Genomic DNA, 22,282 nt, shown 5'->3' on the forward strand with positions numbered 1-22,282 from the left:
CCTCCTGCTGCCCCTCCCCTGCGCAGCCGGAGCGATTCAGGGCGGGGATGGGAGGGGAGAGTGAAAAGGTGTGGGCCTGTTGGAGCGCGGAGATGACGTGTAAGATGCAACATAAACATACTTTTTATTAATTTATACATATTTTGCTGTGTTTTGTGCGGTCTGGGGAAGGTGTAGGGTGAGACAGGGAACAGTTTGTTGCACCTCCGGCTTGGTTTTCATCACGTGGCCGGTGGTTTTGAACAGAAATCCCATCAAAAGCCGAAGCTCTTCAGGGCCGAACGAACATGGCGAGAGCGCCACCTCACGGTCGAAAACAGGTGGTGCATACAAAGCAGCTGTTTTTCAGACTTACTCTGTGGCGGCGTCCAAAACCGCATACAACCATACTAGACAGTACACAGCCGAAAGCAGTGCATTCAGCGAGGTGTGTGTGGTAAGGTAGTATCGCAGAAACTTATGCGGTTTTGGACAAAGCCTTTGTGTTGACTGAGTCGATCTCAGTGGTCTCAGTTGTGTCCGGATAGGTGAGTATATTGCGCAGGGGTGGAAAAGCCGTACATAAGTGAAAGTGTTAGTACTGTGTCAAGATATTACTCAAGTAACAGTGAAAGTATAGAGCCAAGAATACACTCACTGAGCTCTTTATTAAGAATACCGTATTTATACTGGGTAGGGCCTCCCTTTGCTCTAAAAACAACAACAATGCTTTGTAGCATGAATTCCACAAGACATGGGAAACATTCCTTTGAGATACTGGTCCATGTGGACATCACTGCATTATGCAATTCCTGCATGCTGCAAATCTCCTTTTCTACCACATCCCAAATATATTCTACTGGATTCAGATCCAGTAACTGGGTAGGCCACTGAAGAACACTGAGTTCATTGTCATGTTCATGAAAGCAGTTTGAGACGAATTTTGCTTTGTGACTTGGTGCATTATCAAGCTGTAAATAGCCATTAGAAGATGGTAAATTGTGGCCATGAAGGGATGAACATGGTAAGCAACAAAACTCAAATAGGCTGTGGCATTCCAGTCACTAGTGAATGATACTAAAAGGCCGAAAGTGTGCCAAGACAACATTCCCCACACCATTACACCACCTCCACCAGCCTAGGCAGTTAATACAATGCACATTGGGTCCATGCATTCATGCTGTTAGTGCCAAATACTGACCCTTCCATCTATGTGCCTCTGCAGAAATCACAATTTATCAGACCAGGCTACGTTTTTCCAGTCTTCAGCTGTGCAGTTTTGGTGAGCCTTTGTCCACTGCATCCTCAGCTTTGTGTTCTTGACTGACAGAAGTGGAACCTGGTGTAAACGTCTGCTGTTGTAGCTTATCCACCCCAAGGTTGCGCATTCTGAGATGCTTTTCTGCTCACCAAAATTGTACAAAGTCGTTATCTGAGTGACTGTAGCCTTTCTGTCAGTTTGAACCAGTCTGGCCATTCTTCATTAACCTCTCTCACCAACAAGGCGTTTCTGTCTGCAGAACTGCCGCTCACGAGATGTTTTTTCTTTATTACAGCATTCTTAGTGAACTCCCTGAGACTGAAAAAATTCAGGGAGATCAGCAATGTACTCCAACCAGCCCATCTGCCACCAACAATCATGTCATGGTCAAAATCACTGAGATCACATCTTTTTTCCCCATTCTGATGGTTGATGTGAACATTACCTGAAGCTACTGCCCCAAATCTGCATGATTTTATGCACTGCACTGATACCACACAATTGGCTGATTAGATAATTGCATTTATGTGTAGGTGTACAGGTGTTTTTGAAAAGGGGTTGATGAGTGTATACTTAAAAGTAAATCAGGATCTACATGTAAACAAACTGAAGTATATAAAAAGTAAATGTTTTTTAAAAAATAATTTAGACATTTTGTTGTTGTTGTTCGTGGTGGTGGTGATAGTGGTGACTAATGGGCTAATGGTGACTAATGTACTGCTCCTTGTTAAAAAAAAAGCACAGTTGTACACAGTTTAATTTTTTAACACCTATATGAGTTTGTCTAGATGTTTAATAATAATAATAATAATAATAATAATGGTCTAAAAGTCTTGTGTATAGACTTTTTAAAAATATAAAGCACAAAATGCGACCTGTGCAATAGTACTTAGCAAATGAATAGAAATCATGCACTAAACTTTGCAGAAAATGCCATATTTAAGTTCAGATAAAATGACAAAAAATAGACCTGCAAAACGACTTTGAAGGGCTACTATCATGGAAAATCAGATTTACTCATGTTTTTGCAGTAAAAGAGTTTGATGCAGTATGTAAACACTGGTGAAGGTTTCAAAATGTACCACTCACAAATGTTAAAAAGTGGGCCTCAAGGAAAAATATGAATTATAAGACAAATGTTGGATGTGGGCCCTTTAATAAACATGCCCCTGGAAGTCTGAGGCCCCAGGGCACTGGCCTCACCAGCCCAGGTAGTAATCCATCCCTGTTTAAGTGTGTTCCCTGTAGAGCAGACATGTCACAGTGGGGACCTTCAGGGCCAAAGTGCTGCAGAGATTAGCGTTTACCCTCATCTAATGCTCTGAATTCAGTTAATGAAGGCCTTGCTAATTAGCTGAAGAGCTGAATCAGGTGTGTTTAATGAGGCATTGTGCTGAAGTCTGCAGTGTTTTGGCCCATGAGGACTGGAGCCTGACATGTGGTGTAGAGGATTTGTTATTTTCACTGAGAAAATTAATAAGCCATGCTCAAAACCAAGCATAACATCACAGACACAAATGTGTCTTGGTAATTGCAGGTGGGCATACCAAATCAATCTCTTCATTTTAAATTTTGTCTTTTCTGAATGGGGCTGGTTTGCCTGACATCACATTACAACCATTTTATACATGTATCTACAGCAGAATTGTTTTTATATTATTGAAAACAATGGCTCCCAACATTTTAGCGGTAATGTACATTACCATTTCTGCCCTCTGCATGTTAATATTCTCTAAGCAATACATTAAAAAAAATGCTGATATTTACAAAGCAGTTCAGAGTAGAAGAGCTAATTCTTTTTATTTTTATCAGCACTCCTACACCTGAGGTGGTTTGTGAATGCTATTCTAAAAATACCCTCACTAGAAACAGGGCATGAGCACTGACAAGTACAACATATAAATAAAATCACACATTTGTACACATTTATGAAGTAACTTAAATGTCTTCTTGCATCATAAACGTCCACCATAATGACAAAATTTCAAAGCTTATCTAGAAACTGACACAGCCTTTGTGTAGGGCTACTCTGACTGTGTAGACAGGTGAGTAGGTAATGAGACAAGAGTGAAGATGCCATTATTACATGACCTATTTAGTGCACTACACAGGGGCAGTGAGTCACTAGAGATAGAGATCAATTTTATTTGTATAGCCCTTTTTACAACAGACATAATCACAGAACAGTTTTCTGAAATCTGGAGCAACACCCAATACCAGCAAGCTGAGAGCAACAGAGGTTGGCAAGCTAGATAGATAGCTAGATAGCTAGCTAGCTAGATAGATAGATAGATAGATAGATAGATAGATAGATAGATAGATAGTTCCTTGAATTGTGCCTTGTTGCTTATAACAACCGCATGAGTGTGTTGGGCAAAACTACTGTATGCTGAATAGGTGGATATATGTAACAGTGACCTTCAACACATCACAACATTAAATTAAAAATGTGCTGTTTCTGTAGTTTAGTTTCCCTCGATAGACTGTATGGTATGTTTTGAAATCTTAATAATATGTACTTGTAGCATATGCTTTATTAAAAAAAATCGCTTTTCCATGATTTGGGCCCCTCTAACTAAAATAAGCAATCACAAATTAAAGAAAAGAAGGCCAGGCTAAAACTAATATCTAAAAACAGAACTTTAGCTCAAACAGCACCTTAAAAGAGTATTTTAAAAAGTACTTCTAACTTCTATGCCATAGAAGCCAAAGCTGTGACCTCATATTTTGTGAAATTATAACCTGTGAAGTTATGTTTTGTTTTTTTAAATTAAATTTAATGCATGTAGAATGGCTGTGATTTGTGCTGCACTGCCACAGTCTGATCACTCAAAAATAAAATGCATTGAGTTTATGTTGGAGTTAGCCCAATTATCCAAAAATTATCTCCAGTATTGCAGGTTTACAGGAAAAAAGCAAAAATGTTCTTTACTTTTAATGAAAGACAACGAAAAGAGATTGTGTTCCAAGCAATACTGGAGCATTTCTGTTGGTCCAAGGGCAGCTGCAGTGCTCAAATGATGTAGAAAAACAAAAAAATGAGACATTTGTGGGTTTGTGTCTGTGTTCATCAAATGTGCATCCAATGAGAGTGAATTGTCATTATTAATTCTACAACATCTCACTGACATGTAAATTTCAAATCAGATTTTTTTCATGTGCTTTCTGAACTTTGTACTTTGACAGGCAATCATTTCTCCCCACTTTCCTGACTGCCCAGTTTGTGAAGGCTGCTGCCAAAACCTGCTTTCATACAGCCTGCTTACTGTATGGGCCAATAAGGTTGAAACAGTATCCTAAGTACCCTATACTACATACTGTACAAGCATATTCTGTATACTGCATGCTACTCCTCAAGATATTATACAGTGTAGTGTCCAATATCTATCATTATGTACTGCACTACAGGGTAACTGACAACCAGGTGGTTGTATTCATGGTTATGTCCTCCTGAAATGATCCTACTGTATTGTTGGATGAAGGGTCCTGAAAATAATTCTGGCTTCATACTGGAATACTTGGTCTGAGTATGTATGTCGTACGGGTATCTTTGGCGTACTAGAGGAATTCATGCTGATCACACTACATACTACTTACTAGTTTTGGGCTCAATCAGTACACTAGCAGTGCACTGTAAATTATATCAAAATCTAACTGTAAAGGAGTTAACTATTATTTGCATAGTATATTCAGAAAGTGACTTTTTAATTTGTGCAGTCTAAAGCAGTCTGTCTCTCAATACTAGAACACAGGGGTCAAAGCTTCCCAGGATTCCTAGCAGTTTTTTCTTTTGTTTGTTTCTGTTAATATATTTTATTTCTTTATTTACAGTTGTTTTAACATGTTATTGTTGACCTACAGATATGTTTGAATGCATGTATGTTTTGTTTATATTAGTGTCACATTTAAAGACGTCAGTTTACTTCCAACTCTGTGATCTTAAAATGAGCATTAATGCATGTTATTTCTATAATGCATTGTGTATAAGTTGTGTTTGCTTAACAGTTTACTTAGTAGATCATCAGATGATCATTGGCTTTAAATAATAATATTTAGCTGAAATACAGCAACATGTAATATTTACCTGAAACCTTTGTCAACATTAGTGTATCTACAGTAGACTACTGTATCACATAATTGCTGTGCTATTCTGAAAATAGGAATTACAGTACAGTGCAACTGTGCCATATATAAACAATACTTTACAAAAACAATCACCAGTTAACTTTGGTACATAGAAAAATACAGTAATAACTGGTATTGTTTGGATTATAGCAATGTGCTGTAATCTATGTGAACTGCAGTATCAGCACTATAAATAAACAGCAGTCTATGTTTGAAAAGAGCCAAAGTTGTCCTCTAAGCAACTGTATAATTATTTGGCTTTTTTGTTTACGACCATTTTATTCATATCAAAGGTGACATTTTACTTGAAGTTGAACATTTTAGATTTATCATGAGTCTCTTTTAAAAATTAAAGGCTTTATACAAAAAAAGCTGCCCCACGTTTTCATGTCACTACTGAAACATAAAGAGTCGTAATCTGTAGGCGGAGACTTATTATGGCCACACCCCTGCATTGTAGAGCAGGAAGTGAGACTGCATCCCTGTCCCTCATGGCCACATGGTGAGCAGCTAGATCCCACTGTTTTGAAGTAAATGTGTCCCAAAGCCTAAAAATCAGTGTGTAACTTTAAGGATTGTCACTACTGAGACATGTGTTCTTTAAATAAGTAAACCTTTTGTGTTTTAGTGAAAAATATTATGATTTTATGTGTGTCCAACTGTTCAAAGCTGTGTTTGCTAATCATATATTGGCTAGCATTTTTGAGTCATGCTCAAAATTAGCTAGAATTGTCACTACCTAAACATTTGGTACGTTTTTGGTAGTGCTATGATTGTTTTGGTAGTGATAATGATTTACTTTAATGAAATTACAATAATGAAATTAAGGTACAGGGTCACTCAAAGCAGGATTTTATTCTAAGGTCCAAGACTTTAGACTGAAATAATGTCTGAAGTAGAAGTAAAAGTAGCTCCCAAAAACAACTTGAGTAGAAGTGAAAAAGTATCAGGTGGAAACTCCTGAAGGACTGAGTTCCCTGTAAAACTGCTCTGGAGCTACACAGCGAGAACCGGCACAGGAACTGAAGTTTGTTAGGCGCTGGGTTTGTTCGGTTTGTTCTCTTTTTCGGATCCTTCTGCTCTAGAATAAAAGGCTAAAGCTTGAAAGTGAAGGTGTGTAAAACAACAAAACACAACAGGTGCTTTCACTAACAGAGCAGAATGAAATTAACCCTGAAAGGAACCGGGGAGTAAAAGTGATTACATCAATGATTCAAATGTAAAAAAGGCTCCTCACAAATTTACTCCACAAAATTAAGGTAAAATCATCTAAAAAGACTCAGAAAGTCACAAATCCATAAACACTGCGGGCTCAAGCACAGGAGACGCTGCTGACGTGAACGCGCGCGCGCCGCTCTATGCTCGTGCCCGTCTGCAGCGGCTCGCGCTTCACTGAGACACTCAGCGACTCTGACCGGCTGATACTGAAAACATCCTGTAAGTGATTCAGACTGCGCTCTTTATCACTGTGTGTGGAGTCACTTATGGAGGTTTCGACCCGAACAGCGCGAGAGCGACAGTGTGAAACAGAACGACAGCAGCACTTAAACACAACCGAGTAAGAAACGTTGTAATTTGGTGGGATTTTGTAATTGCAGGAACGGTTTTTGCCGCGTTGTCGAATGTATTAAGTATAGGATATCAGATGCGAAGCAGAGCACGCTGATGGTGCCGTGTTGGCTTTTACGTTTTATTCATCGACGAGGAAGCCTGTTGGGCAGAGAGATTAGAGAAGACAGACGTGGTAATCTGGATTAGGACTCACCAGGGAGAGCATGTGTGCAGGCTGTGTGGGTTGACTGTTCATAGCCCAGAATAAAGTCCTGGTTTAGATCATTTTGCAAATTGCTGTTTATATTATTGTGATGAAGAGCTGTTCTTTTTGTAGATGTGTATGTGTCATGTAGAAAAAACAGTACACACTCACTTAGAAACACCTTGTAGCTCCATTTTGTTGGTGTACAGTTAGAGACTGTATCCCATCTGCTGTATAATTTGTGTTATCAGCCCTCTAGGTGTTCTTCAAGGGTCGGTTTATTAGACAGAATTGCTCATGGCTGGATATTTGTGGGTAGCAGAACTATCTTAACCTAGCAGTGATACTGAAGTGTGAAAATGTTGGGTATGTTGCTGCACTCGCACCAGCCCAGCACACACTATCACCCTGTGAAAATTCAAAATAAGTCAATGAAACCAGACATTTTTCCAAGTAATTTGGGCCATTTCTTTTGGTCCATTCATCTTCATATAAAGGACGGTAGGCATTTTCAAATTATACCAAAAACTGAAAAACTACAAAAATGGAGATACAAGGTTTTGGTCCAACAGCAATAAACAATCCCAAAGCTTGTTGAGGGATTGCCTCACCGATTAAATAGAATGATCTTAAATTATGGTCCAAACAACCTCATCTAGGAACTGACACAGCCTTTGTGCAGGGCTATTCTGACTATGTAGACAGTTCACTAGGTAATGAGACATGAGTGAAGAAGCCATTATTTCATGACCTATTTAGTGCGCTACACAGGGGGCAGGGAGCCACTAAAGAATACGGTCTAAAATAGATTGTGTGACCTTATATACACAAATCCAACCATCCAATTGCATCTGTATAAACTACAGGTCTTACGGTTTAATTCAAAATTCAATTCAATTAAATTCAGCTTATTTGTATAGCCCTTTTCACAACAGACATAGCACTTTTGGGGTGCGTTTCCCAAAAGCGCTGTTGAACAGCTACCATAGAAAAATAATAGAGAGACTATCATTGTGAACACTCTCTCTTCATGGTGGTTGCTCAACGACACTTTAAGGAAACACAGTCCTGTGTGTCTTGTTTCAAAAGCAGTTCCTTATAACGACAGCATGAGTGTGTTGGGCAAAACTGCTAGAAACTACAAGAAATTAAAGGAAAGAAAATGGTACTAAAAGTAATATCTGGTAAACAGACCTTTAGCTCAAACAGCACCTTAAAAGGGTACTTTAAAACTACCCTTAACTTGTACACATCAAAAGCCAAAGCTGTGACCTCATATTTTGTGAAATTATGACCTGTGAAGTTATATTTTGGTTTTCGTGAAATGTAATGCATGTGGAATGGCTGTGATTTGTGCTGTACGGCCACAGTCTGATCACTCAAAAAATGAAATGCAAACTGAGTTTAAGTTGGAGTTAAACTCCAAATTATCCAAAAAATATCTCCAGTACTGCAACTTTACAGGGGAAAGCAAAAATGGTCTTTACTTTTAATGTAAGTTACTGAAAAGAGATTTTGTTCCAAGCAATTTTGGAGCATTTCTATTGATCCAAGGGCAGCTGCAGTGCTCAAATGGTGCAGAAAAATAAAAATAAGAAAAAAATTGAGACATTTGTGGATTTGTGTCTGTGTTCATCAAATGTGCATTCAATGAGAGTGAACTATCATTATTAACTCTACAACATTTCACTGGTGTGAAAATTTCAAATCAGACAGATTGCGTCATATGCCTTCTCAGCTTCGTACTTTGACAAATGATCCTTACTGTCCAGTTTCCTGACTGCCCGGTTTGTGAAGACCGCTGCTGAAACCCGCTTTCATACAGATCGTTTACTGTACAGGCCATAAAGGCAACTGAGAGTTGTACACTCTAACAGCTGTACAAGGACCCAAACTCCAACTGAAGTTCCGTGAAGAACAAGTCAGTTTAAAAATTGTTCTTTGAAGCACCCATTTTTCTGACCAGACTGTAGAAAACTGTTCCTCAGCCTTATTTTTGTGGCATGTCAGTGTCACTGCTGTGCTGAGAATGAGCCCCCAACCAAATATTGTTAACAGCGGTCTTGTGATCTCAAACTGTCCAAGGATGGAGATTTGCCCCATTCCATGGCATTATAATGAAAAAAAGAAATGACTCAAACATATGAAGTCCATAATGAGGAAGTGATGAATGAAAAGAGGAACATGATTCTTGTGGCAAGAGCAAGTTGCCCGTGAAATTGCAAAATAAAGACCACTGACAGACCTAAAATTATAACAGAGATCCTGCATGCTGTTTGCAACATGTGACTCTGAGATCATCGTTCCTTATTCCTGTATGCTTTGTTTGCTTTTATTTATTCATTTTTCTTATAGTGTTCCAAGAGTGTGCCAGTAAGCAGCTGTGGAGAAGCTGTGGAGGTTTGGTTTAAAGGAGTGTTCAGTTTTATCTCGTTTGTCCATAGTCTATACTGGTGTACTATCACATTGGAGCATATGTTGAAGCACCAGCAGCGAAGCGTGTGGGTGATAAACACTGCTCAGAACAAGAAGAAACTGCATTTGAAACTCTACATTCAGTAGGAGTGGGAGCAAGGCCTGCCACAGCATATACACACATTCTGCCTTGGCTGGACGGACCACGAAGTGTTTTTAGAGAAGCAGAGGAGGATGCTGGGATGTGATGGTGAATCTGGGATGAGAGTCCGGTATAAACTGACTCTGGTTACAGGCCTGCTGGAGTGCCTGTGTTTTGCCGGGGTTGTGTTTGGATGGGCTTCTCTTGTGTTCATCCTGAAGACAGATGGATACTTCAGTGATCTATGTGTCACTGTAACTGAAGGCAATGGCACAGCTGTTACAGGTAAGAATGTAGAATGTTTTCTTCATCTGTCTTCTTTTCTGAATGGCTGATGAGTAATTCTGTTACAAACATTCAGGACATGGAGTTATACGTAAGACCCATATATAATCTGCATGTAATAAGAATTTACTGAGGCTAAATCTGAAGAAAATGAAAAAAATAGCTTTACTCTTTTTCTTTAGTAGGTTGATCCAGACATTGTAGTTTAGCTCACATTTGTTTTCCTGTCTTTATATTCCCATTGACTTCTGGATTACTGTAGCTAAATAATGCCTATGTCTAACCAAACCTCAACCCTAATCTCAAAAACCAGTAGCAAATCTATGGGATCGAATACTTTTTCAAATAAAAACTGCATAAACTGCTTCTGGGTGTCGCAACCCTCCAAGTGTTGGCCCCAGTATCATAGAGGGCAGTGCCATAACCATCCGCAGCTGAGAATCCAAGCTCATGTAATTGGCCTCACTCTCTCCCCCATCAATCTGTGCCAATAGTGGAGGTTAGCTAATGCACGAGCTAATGTAACAGAGTTAGCAGTTAGCATTGTCCTCCAAGTGTGTTGAGCTGTCCAATGATGTTGTATTTGCAACAGTTCAAAACAGATGTGGTGGTGCATCATGTGTCTCAGAGGAAACGTGCTAGCCTTCACCCTCCCAGCATCATGTGTCTTGTGGGTGGAATTGGCTGCGACTAAATTGGGGAAAAATCCTAAAAAACTGTGCAAAGAATCCTCTTGAGGCCACCCAAATAACCTTTCAGCATCAGCCATTTTCATCATTACTGGAAAATTTGCTCCTCAATAAAGCTAACCCCCAACACACACACACACACACACACACACACACACTCTCTCTCTCACACACACACACACACACACACACTAACTCTATATCTCTTTCTCTTAACTTTATATCTCTTTCTCTCTTTCTCAGACTGCAGCGCTCAGGATGAGCAGTTCTCACTCATCTTCACTGTTGCTTCCTTCATGAACAACTTTCTCACTCTTCCCAATGGCTTCCTCTTTGACCACTTTGGAACAATGGCTACAAGATTCCTAGCAATGTGAGTTCTTTTTATTGATAGGAATGCAGCTGTGACAGGGTTAGCATAACCTTGATCAACTACACATTGGATACACAACTTTAAATGGACCAAATATATAATTTGCCTCATAGACCACTAAAAACTTCTGAGGTTTCACGTAAGCTTATGGTGTTTTAATAAGAGTAAAAGCGATTCACTGATCACAGACGTTTTAATCTGTGAACCAAATGGTCACAACACACTGTAAAAAACACAATTTAATCAATGAAAGTAACTAAAATTGCTTTTATGTTCTTATAGATTCCTCTATACCACAGGAACGTTGCTTGTGGCATTGTCTAGTAAAGGTAAAAAGCAAATCTACTGAAATGATTATACTCTGTTCTTCCCTTGGGCTGATGTAGTGATTACTTTTCCTCTCTTCCAGCACTCTCCCTGTTGTTCTTCCCAGCTCTTTCTTGCATTACTGTAGGAGGCATTTTGTTCCTTCTTACAAACATACAGGTATTAAATGTGTTCATACTGTGTGGATAAGTACACTGTTCTGAACTAAGCTGCTGACTGTTGTAGCTCATTTTGTGCTCTGTGTAGCCTATTGTTTTAGAGAATACCCTGTTTATGAGAATTAAGTATAAGTACAATCTTCCATACCACTAGGTGGGGAACCTGTTTGGCACACATCGATCTACTATCATCACTCTCTACAATGGGGCCTTTGACTCGTCATCTACAGTTTTCCTCATTATCAAAGTAAAGAATAAACCTGATTTCAAAGCACCCTACTGTTAAGTCCAGTGCACACTGACCCAACATGCTCCAACAAACATTCTAATGTTGGCAGAACTGCCAATCCAGTATACTAATGTGAATGGGGAGCCTTCCAGAATAGTGTGAATGTGGGGGAACACTAGAACAGTGTGAATAATGTGAATGGGAGAACATTTTAGAGCAATGTGAACAGTGTGAATGGCAAGAACCTTCTAGAACAGTGTGAACAGTATAAGCAAAGACACCATTCTAGAGCAGTATGAATGGGAAGAACTTCCTAGAACAGTGGAAACAGTATGAATGGGATAGAAATGCTCTAGATGTGCATGCATGGGGAAGAACATTCTAGAACAGTATGAATGGGGGTGTTGTTGATGTTGCAGAACGTTTGGCCAGTGTTCTCTGGGCTTTACATTACAGAAGCAAAGTTGGCAGTTTGTCATTGCTCATCTGTTTGCAATCCGACCACCTACTCACTTAAGTTTGACCATTCTCACATGTTTTAAATTCAAGAAGTAATCTTCCATAAACTTCCATGATTTTCTTTCATTAAGGTCTTATATGAGAAAGGCATCTCTCTTCGCACCTCTTTCCTTTTTCTCTCCGCTTGTGATGTCATCCACCTTCTGCGGACCCTCTTCCTCATGCCCAAATCACACATCCCCTATCCAGTCCCAGAAAACTACAGATATGGGTGAAAAGGCTACTATTTACAGCCAGTTAATTATCTATAATTAGCTATTAGAGTCTCTGTTGTTAATGATGAAATTCACATCCTATCCATGTACAGGGTGAACTGTGGTAAATCAAACAGCTACAATGTGGAAGAAAAGGAAGCAAAGCAAGAGCTGAAGAACGTGTCAGACAAACCTGAGCAAGATGGAGAAAGTGAACCACTGAAGAGCGATGACTTAGCCGAGCTGGGAGAGCCAGCAGAGAAAGGTACAGCTTCACTAATGCAGAAAATATACAGTATTAATAATTAACATATATTTATAACTTTGTATATATATATATATATATATATATATATATATATATATATATATACACATACTATATGACTTCATCTGTAAAACATGGTGGTGGGGGTGTTATGCCAGAGGCCTGTATGACTTTCACGAGTATTGGCTTAATTTTTACCCGATTATCTCCCCAATTTAGTCGTCTCCAATTCCACCCGCTAGTTAGGACTCCCCCAGTCACACGATGCTATCAACGCTAGGCTAACACAGGCTTCCTCCGAGACCTGTGAAACCAGCCACCGCATCTTTTCGAACTGCCGCTCACGCAACGTCATTGGACAGCTGAACGCGCTCGGAGGAAAGCGCCAACCGCCAGATCTGTTACGTCAGCTAACAGACGCCTGCGCTGACTAGCATCGCGCTGAGTGATGGGGGGAGAAGGAGGGGCCACCCACCCACCCAGAGAGAGCGAGGCCAATTGTACTCTCTCAGACTCCCGGCTACGGATGGCTGTAGCATCACCAGGGATCGAACTCGCGATCTCCTGATGATAGGGCCAACGCTTAGACGGTTGCGCCACTCGGGAGCCGTTGCGCCACTCGTTTCACGAGTACTGGCTGACTCATCTTCACTGATGATGTAACCACTGATGGCAGTAGCAAAATGAATTTTAAAGTGTACAGAAAGCTCATTGGATGGAACTTCGTCCTACAGGAAGACTACATAGTTTTTCAAAGCTAAAAACTAAAAAAAAATTGGCTGGTCAAATCAGTCACCTGATCTCAATCCCATATGCTGAAGAAAAAAATTAAGGGGACTAGCTCATGAAACAAGACGGAGCTGAAGGTGGCTGAAGTACAAGTCTGGCAGAGCATCACCAGAGCAGATTTTCACAGACTTCACAGCAGTCATTGCAAAGGATATGCAACAAAGTACTAAACACGACTCATTTACTGTACATACCACTGCTGTGTCCCAAACATTATGATGCCTTGAAGTTGGGGGGAGGGGGGCTATGTATAAACAGTGCTGTCATTTCTACATGATAAACTACAATGTATAAAAAATACCCTGAGATCGTTCACTGCAACCACATGTGAATTGTTTGAGTATAAATGTAAAACTGTACAGTGGCAAATGAAAAAACATTATGGAGGGCTCTGTATATCTACATTGTTATTTTTATAAATAAATTATTAATATGAAAAGTGATTCCAAACTTCTGAACAGTCGTGTACAAGCAAAATGTTTTGTTGTTGTTACACTGTGTATCAAATTAAATGGATTTGAAATGGAAAACCATAATTATAAGGCATCTTTACCATGAACTTCTGAGACCACCTACTTACTCTCTCACTCTCTCTCTATCTCTCTCTCTCGTTTACTCTCTTTCTCTCCAGACAGCAGCTTTAGAAGCTGCGTTATCTCCTGGTTCTTTCTATGGCATCTGATATGGCTTTCAGTCATGCAGCTGCGTCATTATCTTTTCATCGGAACACTGAATCCCATGCTGAACCGGCTGGCAAACCAAGACCCAGTCATTGGTATCATCCAGTAAAAGAATATATCAGTGTACTGTACTTAATCATATTCTTAGGGCTGTCAAAATTTTAGGATGTCCTAAGTTTCCAAAAAAATACCTACATGCTTTGTAACTGATTCCATCCATTTCATGGTAAACCTCTTTCACATTCAGTGGTGTAAACAAGGTGTAATAAACATTTCATTTTGATTTTTCATTCTTATAGCTACATACTTTGCATGTTAGATTCAGTTTAGTCTCTAAATAATTTATAGTAGTTACTAAATAATTAATAGTAGCTACTGGGTAATAACCCTTAAGGTTAATTGCTGAATAATAAGCCTAGAGTTTTAAGGAGTTACGTGATGGTGTAATTGATTACATTTGGAATCTTTTCTAAATTTCTGTCTTTCTTCCGCAGTTAGCCAGTACACCAATGCATTTGCCTTCACTCAGTTGAGTGGGATTCTCTGTGCCCCCTGGAATGGACTTTTAATGGACAGACACAAGGGGAAGGCCTTGAAGCCAGGTCAGATGACAAACAGCTTATAATGTAGATATAACAAATGTGCCAACCTATTATTGTTCTCAGATGCACCATATCTCCCAAAGTATCCAGACACATTATCTAATTGGTGAATTCAGCTACGTTTGAGGGAAAGTCCACTGATTTTTTTTTTAATTTCTTCATAATACAATTGTTAAGATGTAAACAAAGTAATTCAGAGTAGTTTGATGTGAAATGTCCTATTCTAGAGAAACCTACAGTCACAATTTTTCTCAGTGTTTACAAAAGGAACCAAACGTCTGAGAAGTTTAGTGCCTTTAAAAACTCCCTCACACAAAGTCATTGCATTAAATGGCTATGAATATGCTGCCTGATGTCTGAGACATTGTTTTATAATAGTTTTGATATATCTTTGTTATAACGCAAAATAATCCCCAAAGAAAACTTATTTTTAGATTTACCACAATTTTACCATTAATAACATCATTATTAAACACTTAGAAGATGTGTAAAGGTTTACTATAACTAGATAGTAAATAAAATGGCTATATTTGACATTGTGACCCCTGGTTCCTGTCGCCACTACTGTAAAGAAATCCAAGTCAGTAAGTTTCTCTACAATGCACATCAAACCACTCTGAATTATGTTGTCCATATCTCACCCATTTAATTATACAGAAATTTTGAAAAAATCAGTTGAAGTACCCTTTCAGGTGCACCCATACTTAGTGCAAGACACTAAGATCAACATGCCCAATGACAAGTGTTAGATACAGGGATAAAAGTTACCCTAGCACTGGGTTCTGGAGCAGTGGAACTATGTTCTCTGGAGTGATGGAACTCCATCTAGTACCTTTGGTATGAGTTTGTGATCCAGGACTCATCATCCAAAATCAGTACCTGACCTCACTAATGCTTTTGTAGCTGAATGCACTGAATTCCTCACAGCAATGTTCCAACATCTAGTGTAAATCCTTCCCAAAAGAGTAGAGGCTGTTACTGCAGCAAAGGGGGACAAACTCCCTATTAATACCCCTGATTTCAGAAGAAGCGTTGGATGAGCAGTGTCTACAAACTTTTGGACATACAGAGTGCTAAGAGAGTAACACTAAAATGTTACTTTAAAGTAATACTACCCATCCCATCTTTCCACTTATCTTTTTGCAGGAGAGACAGAGAAGGAAGCAGACTTGCGCTCTTCCATCCTATCCCTCTTTCTTACCTCTCTTCAGTGTCTTCTTTTCTCTGTCTGTGCAACAATTCCTTTCCTCCCTCTCCAGTACATCACATTTGTCCTGCAGGTCCTCAACCGCTCTTTTCTGTATGGAGGGAATGCGGCTTTCATCAGCATTGCGTGAGTGAATGAATAGAAATTTTAAAAATAAATGAAAAATGCTTTGTTGACAACATCTAGGTGGCCATTCTGATTGAAATTTTGAAATGTATTTGACTCCTAACAGGTTCCCAGCTCAACACTTTGGAAAGCTGTATGGTCTAGTGATGTCCCTCTCGGCAATTGTGTCATTGCTGCAGTATCCGTGCTTAGCCCTGGTAAAAACTCTCGAAGGGGATCCCTTCTATGTAAGTCACATTGTAATCACTCCTGCGGCTACCATAGCCAGAAAAATGTGATGCAGATGCAAAACCACACACATACTACTACTACTAGTACTACTACTACTACTAATAATAATAGTTTTACACTGTAGGCCAAACCAAATTTACAAAAGTGTAAAAGTAGCAACAACTTTAAAAAATAGACATGAAAATGATTTTTGAAACAAAATAACAGACAGTAATATATTTACATATATTACAGTTTCATTTAATGTCTGCAGCAATAGTGCACCATGTTCTGAATAGTATATGTATAATGTTCTGTATCAGACACGTTAAATCAGAGGTTTGTAAAAAAATAAAAACTGGATAACTACGCTGTAAAAACCCTGACCCCTTAGATGTGAAGCACCTCATGGACCTGGCTTGGAGCTCACTCACTCACTCACTCACTCACACACTCACGTTTAGCAGGCTGAAGATTCTCCACAAAGGGACTCAAGTAGATCTTAGTGCTTCATAAGAGAGGTGCTTCACATCAGTGACACTGTGTGTCCTTGTTGTATTGATTACATGCTAGTGTTTACCAGACAAGAGTAAGTAGTTATCACTCAAACTACTGTGTTGCAGTAATTGAGTGTTTAATTGAAAGTAACAACTACATATCTCATCAAATTTGATTGTTTATGTTTAAAGAACTATAAAAAAAAGTATGAGCTTTTTCTCACCAGTTTTTATTATTATTATTTTTTTTCCTACCTATTAACCTTATGTTATGCTCAAATGGCTCTGCTTGTGTACACAGTTATGATAATCACAAGTTCAGACGTAGGGGAAAACCTTTGAAAGCTTTTCGGAGTTACATACTCTTACAGGAGCCTTTAAAGAGACTGCTGAGTTGGCAGTATCAGGGCTTTTGGTGTGGTGTGCCATTTTCCAATGTAGTATGTCAGAGTAAGATGTATCACTGCAAACCAGTGCAATATTTGGGAAACATATTCTCAATATGTTTGGTTAGAAGTAGATAGATGTTGCCAATTAAAAAAGCATTGCTTGCTTAATCAAATATTTGTAGAAAAATGTCATATTTAAGTTTGTTTAAATGTATATTTAATTATTTTGATGTTAACTTCTTTTCACTTAGAAAATCAACAAAACATTTAGTTTGACTGGGGTTGTTCAAACTTTTGCATATATAACACCTTGCACTCATCTCCTCTAGCTTTTCATCTCTCTTTGTGGAGCACTTTCACTCATTTCAATAGTTTACATTACCTGATGGAAGCCTCACCAGTCATTAAACTGGGAAGTGGCTCTGAAACATAGAGGGAGTTGTAGTTTCTGAACACTAGGGGGAGGACAAGGCAAATATTTCAGATCAGGAAAAGACATAAGTTTGTGACAGCTGATTTGTGACAGAGAGAATAATATGTCTTGTTGGTGTATTTATTGTTATTTCTCTTGGTCTCATCTTATTTAGCCTGGCTCCACTAAGGTTTTTATGCAGCTGAGCCTGTGTCTGTGTGAGGAATGTAATAAAAAAAGAGCATATAACTTAAGATATACTGTACAATCGAAGAGAACTTAATGATTAGATAATAGAGAGCTTATTTTAGCTGAGTAAGGGACAGCATTGCTTTATGTGGGATTTATGCATTAACTGGAAAGAAACAGGAACTTTAGTTACATTTACTACTAGTCAGAAGTTTAAAGTCATTTTGATCTACAGGATTATGCATAACTACTTGAAAGGTCGTTGCCTAAACAAGCATAAATAGTCCAAGTCAAGCCTATGTATGAGGTTATTTCCAAAATTAAAAAAAAAAAAATAAAAGTTTAAAAAATTATTATTTATATTATTTATTTATTTTTTTGGAAAAGTAGTTTTCAGCAACCAGCAAGACCTCAGAATATGTGTATATTCTTCAGTCCTGTTGGAAAAGTATTCCAAGTGGCTGAAACTGCTTACGTGAAGCTGTTATCAAGGCAAAAATATACTAATTTTTAAAATAAATTGAAGTTAATTTTGTTGCTACATAATTTCATCTGTGTTATTTCTTAGGTTGAAGTAGAGGTACGCAAAATGGCAAAAAATATTATATCATGATATTTCAAGACATTTTCACAGTACATAATATGCATCAGGATATTTTCATTTTCTGAGATTTAATGAATGACCCTGTAATGCCACATATACAAACATATTTTAATAATTTAAATTATTTGAATTTAATGTTTTACACACTGCACTGCACTAAATCTGAAACATGTAGTTAGTCAGTGTTATTTAAGTACAGACAATATCCACAACATGCTCAGAAAAGAGTATTGTGACATAATTTGTCACAATAACGCTAAATATCGCCATATTGCCCACCCCTAAGTTAAAGTCTTCATGTTTATTCTAAAACAAGCAAAATATGAGGCACAAAATAAGGAAACCTCTTCTATGGCTAGGTCTACCAAATTTGAAAAAAGTTGCTATTTCAATTCAGAGAATAGTTATGGAAGATTAGAACTGGCTGCCAATTAATGATCTGTTCACATTTGTAGAATGAGATTCCATAAATATCAGTATGATGATTTAGCTTGTATGTAAATAGCTTGTATGATGATTTGCAAACACCCACATTCATGCTGTACTTCACTGTCATTTCAGGTGAACGTTAGTTTGACCATCCTGACTTTACTGGCCTTCGTCCATCCTCTCAACATCTTCCTCCACTGCAGAAGACTGGCCAGTCAGAGAGAGAACACACAGAGCATCTGCACTGATTCTTCAAACAGAGAAGCTTCCCTGTAGTGCTGTGATGATGTCATTGTCAAGAAAGTAAACAACGTAATACTTTTTAAATAGCCATTTGAGTGGAACGTATGGCAAAGTATTTTTTATTAGAAAGACTAGACTGAAATGTGTTACACGTGTGAGCCTATAACTTTGACATAATGCAATTTTATACAGTTTTCATATATAGTTTGTATTAAAATTCCACAGCTGAAACAATGCTGCATCTTCTGAGAGTTTTAATTGTTTGAAATATATACTGGGAAAAAAAGACATGACTTGCAGACAAAAAATACAGAAATGGTAAAGTAAAAATACGAACGTACATAGATAGTTGCATTAAAACACTGTAATTTTTCCAAGTAAGGAAATATGCATAATCTTTTGAAAAGCTTATGTAATTAAAAGACATTTATTTAAAGAGGAATTCCACCAATTCCTAAAAATTTCGCATAATTCGATGTTTAATATGTGAACAAAGTTATTCAAAATGGTTTGATGTGAAATGCTCTGTTCTAGAAAATGTACAGTCAAACTTGTTCACAGTGGTGATGATAGGAACCACATGTCTGAAGGATTTAATCCCTCTATTTCATGCAATGGTCACATATTTACTTGTATTTGCCATTATCATCATTATATATAAAAACTCAGAAATCATGTTAACTGCGTAGGTTTTATACTCGTGTTGTAGACATTGTGACCCCTGGTTCCCATCACCACCACTGTAAAGAAATCGTCAGTTGGTCATTTTCTCTACAATGAACCATTTCACATCAGACTACTCTGAATCATTTTGTTTGCATCTCAATGGCTGAATAATGAAGACATTTTGAAAAAGCAGTGCATTTTCCATTTAAATGGACTCTGAAGTGTTGGTGTAAAGTCATCAGTCCTTATGCTAGAGTACACTGGTTCACACAAACAAAAAACCCTGACACTAATGGCCTTGGTTGCCCTATGATTGTAAATGCAAACAGTGATCAAAGCCATTTTCAGCTGATTATGTTCGGTAGTTTATTAAGGTAGATCTGGTTGGGATGTTGGCACAGATCCACTGTAACACTCAAATTCTGAAAGCTGCCAATTTGAGGGGGATTTCGCATGTTACGCAACAAGTGACAATAGTCATCAAACAAACAAGTATGATAGAGGTAAGCTCCCAATGAAGTGAATCTAACAATGTAATCTGAGTCTTTCCTCTGGTGCTGTGCATTTGAGTTACAGGTTAACTGTCATACAGGACCCTGCAGGTAGCCTGGTAATTTGTGGCTTGTTGCTGTGGTCTTATTGTTTCCACATTATGACCTCCATTTTGGTGGTGTGTGACAAAATGATCAATGTTAGAGTCAGATTTTCCAGTGAAATCATTCATTGATAGAATGTCATCATATGAGCTATTATGTGTAATTTAGAGAAAATCTCATGAATGAAAGAAATGATTCATTATTCTCAGCCACTTTTTTGTTTAAGCTAAAGAATAAATGACTCAAGCTCACCATGCACCATTTACCAAACATGGACACAGTCTAGACTGTATTGCAACTGTATAGCAACTGCATTGTCCTGGTCTCTGAGACTCGATACACTCATTTATGTTTTTGTAAATTAAACATGTATTTAAAGGGGACATTTATTGCATAATTACTTTGTTAAGATGTAAACAAAGTCATTCAGAGTGGTTTTATGTGAAATACTCCATTTTAGAGAAACTTACAGAGGCAGAATTGTTTACAGTGGTGAAAGGAACCAGAGATCAGAAGAACTTAATGTCTTTATAAGCTACTTGATGCAAAGTTATTACAAGTTGTAGTTACAAGTGCATTGCTTGATGCCTGAGACGTTGTTTTATGATAGTTTTGAATAAGGCTTTGGTATAAAAGGTAATTCTTAACTCTTTAAGGCTGAAACAAAAATCTGAGTATTTCTACTGTTTTATCTTCTTTTCTTTGTAAACATGATTTCTTAGTACTGTTGCTGCATTTGTTTGATTATTAAAAAATGTAATCTAACAAAACCAGAAATGCATGGAATTTTTAGCTCATTTCACAAAGTACCTTTTTAAACTGGAAAAAACATGAGTTGGACTATGTCACACATCAGTCATGCTTTATTGTTATTAGTGCTTAAACTAATAACAAATGCTTACTGATCCAGATTGTGCTTTAAATGAGGTTCCATGCTCGCTGAGAAAAAAACATCCAGAAATAAAGTGCCTCTTTTACACAGTAAAAGAAAATACAAAAGCAAACAGAAAGCTCAGACTCTACATGCTGATAAATTTTACTCCAGCCATCATGTACACGCCATAACTCCCCCCGGCAGCAGATTTAATCAAACTAAAGAAACCATGCCAAATTCTCTGAATGGATCATTGACTAGATGCTTGGTTCAATAAGGCTGAAAGCCATTCATGGTGAAGAGGTACAAGCGGCAGTGTGAGGAAAACCATTATCAACATTACACATAAAACCTCAAAAGACACGTGTAGATTCACTGGATGTTTTGGATAGTAAATAAAACGACTATATTTTGTGTTGTAGTCATTTTGACCCCTGGTTCACGTCACCACCACTGTAAAGAAATCTGAGTCTGTAAGTTACTCTATAATGCACCACCTCACATCAAACTCACTCTAAATTACATTGTTTCCTTTAAATTAGGTGGAATTCAGCATTTCTCTTGAACCTATCCGCATCATTCTTTACTGGCAGGAAATGGAACTGAGTTCTGTTCCAACAAGCTCCATGACGCTCGCCTGGAGGTGTCCACCTGCAGCTCTACAGAAGAAAGAGACCTTAATGAACAAGGAAGTGGAACTTAAACTGATAGCTGTGAATCACACCATCTGTTGCATACTGTATGCTAACTTTCAAACAGGCAAATCAAAACATGTCAGCAAATGCTGACATTTTGTAACACAGAAAAGCAGCTGCATTTAAAAAACCAGTCAATTAAATCATATGACAGATATCACAACAAGAGAAGGCGGATTCTAATCGAGGATGAATACACAGGATCAGCCAAATACAAGGAATTACATCTTATTTAAATGTCCTACTTGCAAGAGTACGCTACATCCGCTGTAATCTGTCCACTTCTGACCACGTAACTCTCATTAGCCCTATGAAAGACCCTTATATAAAATCAGTCATGTTGCATCAGTCACT

General features: G+C 38.2%; 1 protein-coding gene across 1 annotated transcript; it reads left to right on the forward strand.

Annotated features, from left to right (window-relative positions):
• Nucleotides 1-6,809: 6,809 nt before the first annotated feature.
• slc43a3a (solute carrier family 43 member 3a) lies at nt 6,810-19,502 on the forward strand. Its single transcript, XM_036574379.1, has 13 exons — nt 6,810-6,923; nt 9,477-9,963; nt 10,896-11,025; nt 11,308-11,354; nt 11,435-11,511; nt 11,665-11,757; nt 12,330-12,469; nt 12,566-12,717; nt 14,141-14,284; nt 14,684-14,791; nt 15,938-16,124; nt 16,231-16,351; nt 18,987-19,502. Exons 2-13 carry the CDS (start codon nt 9,771-9,773, stop codon nt 19,128-19,130), a joined length of 1,536 nt encoding a protein of 511 aa, XP_036430272.1. The 5' UTR covers nt 6,810-6,923; nt 9,477-9,770; the 3' UTR covers nt 19,131-19,502.
• Nucleotides 19,503-22,282: the final 2,780 nt, after the last annotated feature.

This window comes from Colossoma macropomum, unplaced genomic scaffold (genome assembly GCF_904425465.1).
Source record: "Colossoma macropomum unplaced genomic scaffold, Colossoma_macropomum, whole genome shotgun sequence".
NCBI classification, from domain to species: domain Eukaryota; kingdom Metazoa; phylum Chordata; class Actinopteri; order Characiformes; family Serrasalmidae; genus Colossoma; species Colossoma macropomum.

What these genes read in the sequence shown, in the direction of transcription:
- slc43a3a (XM_036574379.1), top strand. Translation starts at nt 9,771, where the DNA reads ATGCTGGGATGTGATGGTGAATCTGGGATGAGAGTCCGGTATAAACTG. An exon ending in GCTACAAGATTCCTAGCAAT is followed by an intron (nt 11,026 to 11,307) that starts GTGAGTTCTTTT and finishes ATGTTCTTATAG; the next exon opens with ATTCCTCTATACCACAGGAA. An exon ending in GCGGCTTTCATCAGCATTGC is followed by an intron (nt 16,125 to 16,230) that starts GTGAGTGAATGA and finishes GACTCCTAACAG; the next exon opens with GTTCCCAGCTCAACACTTTG.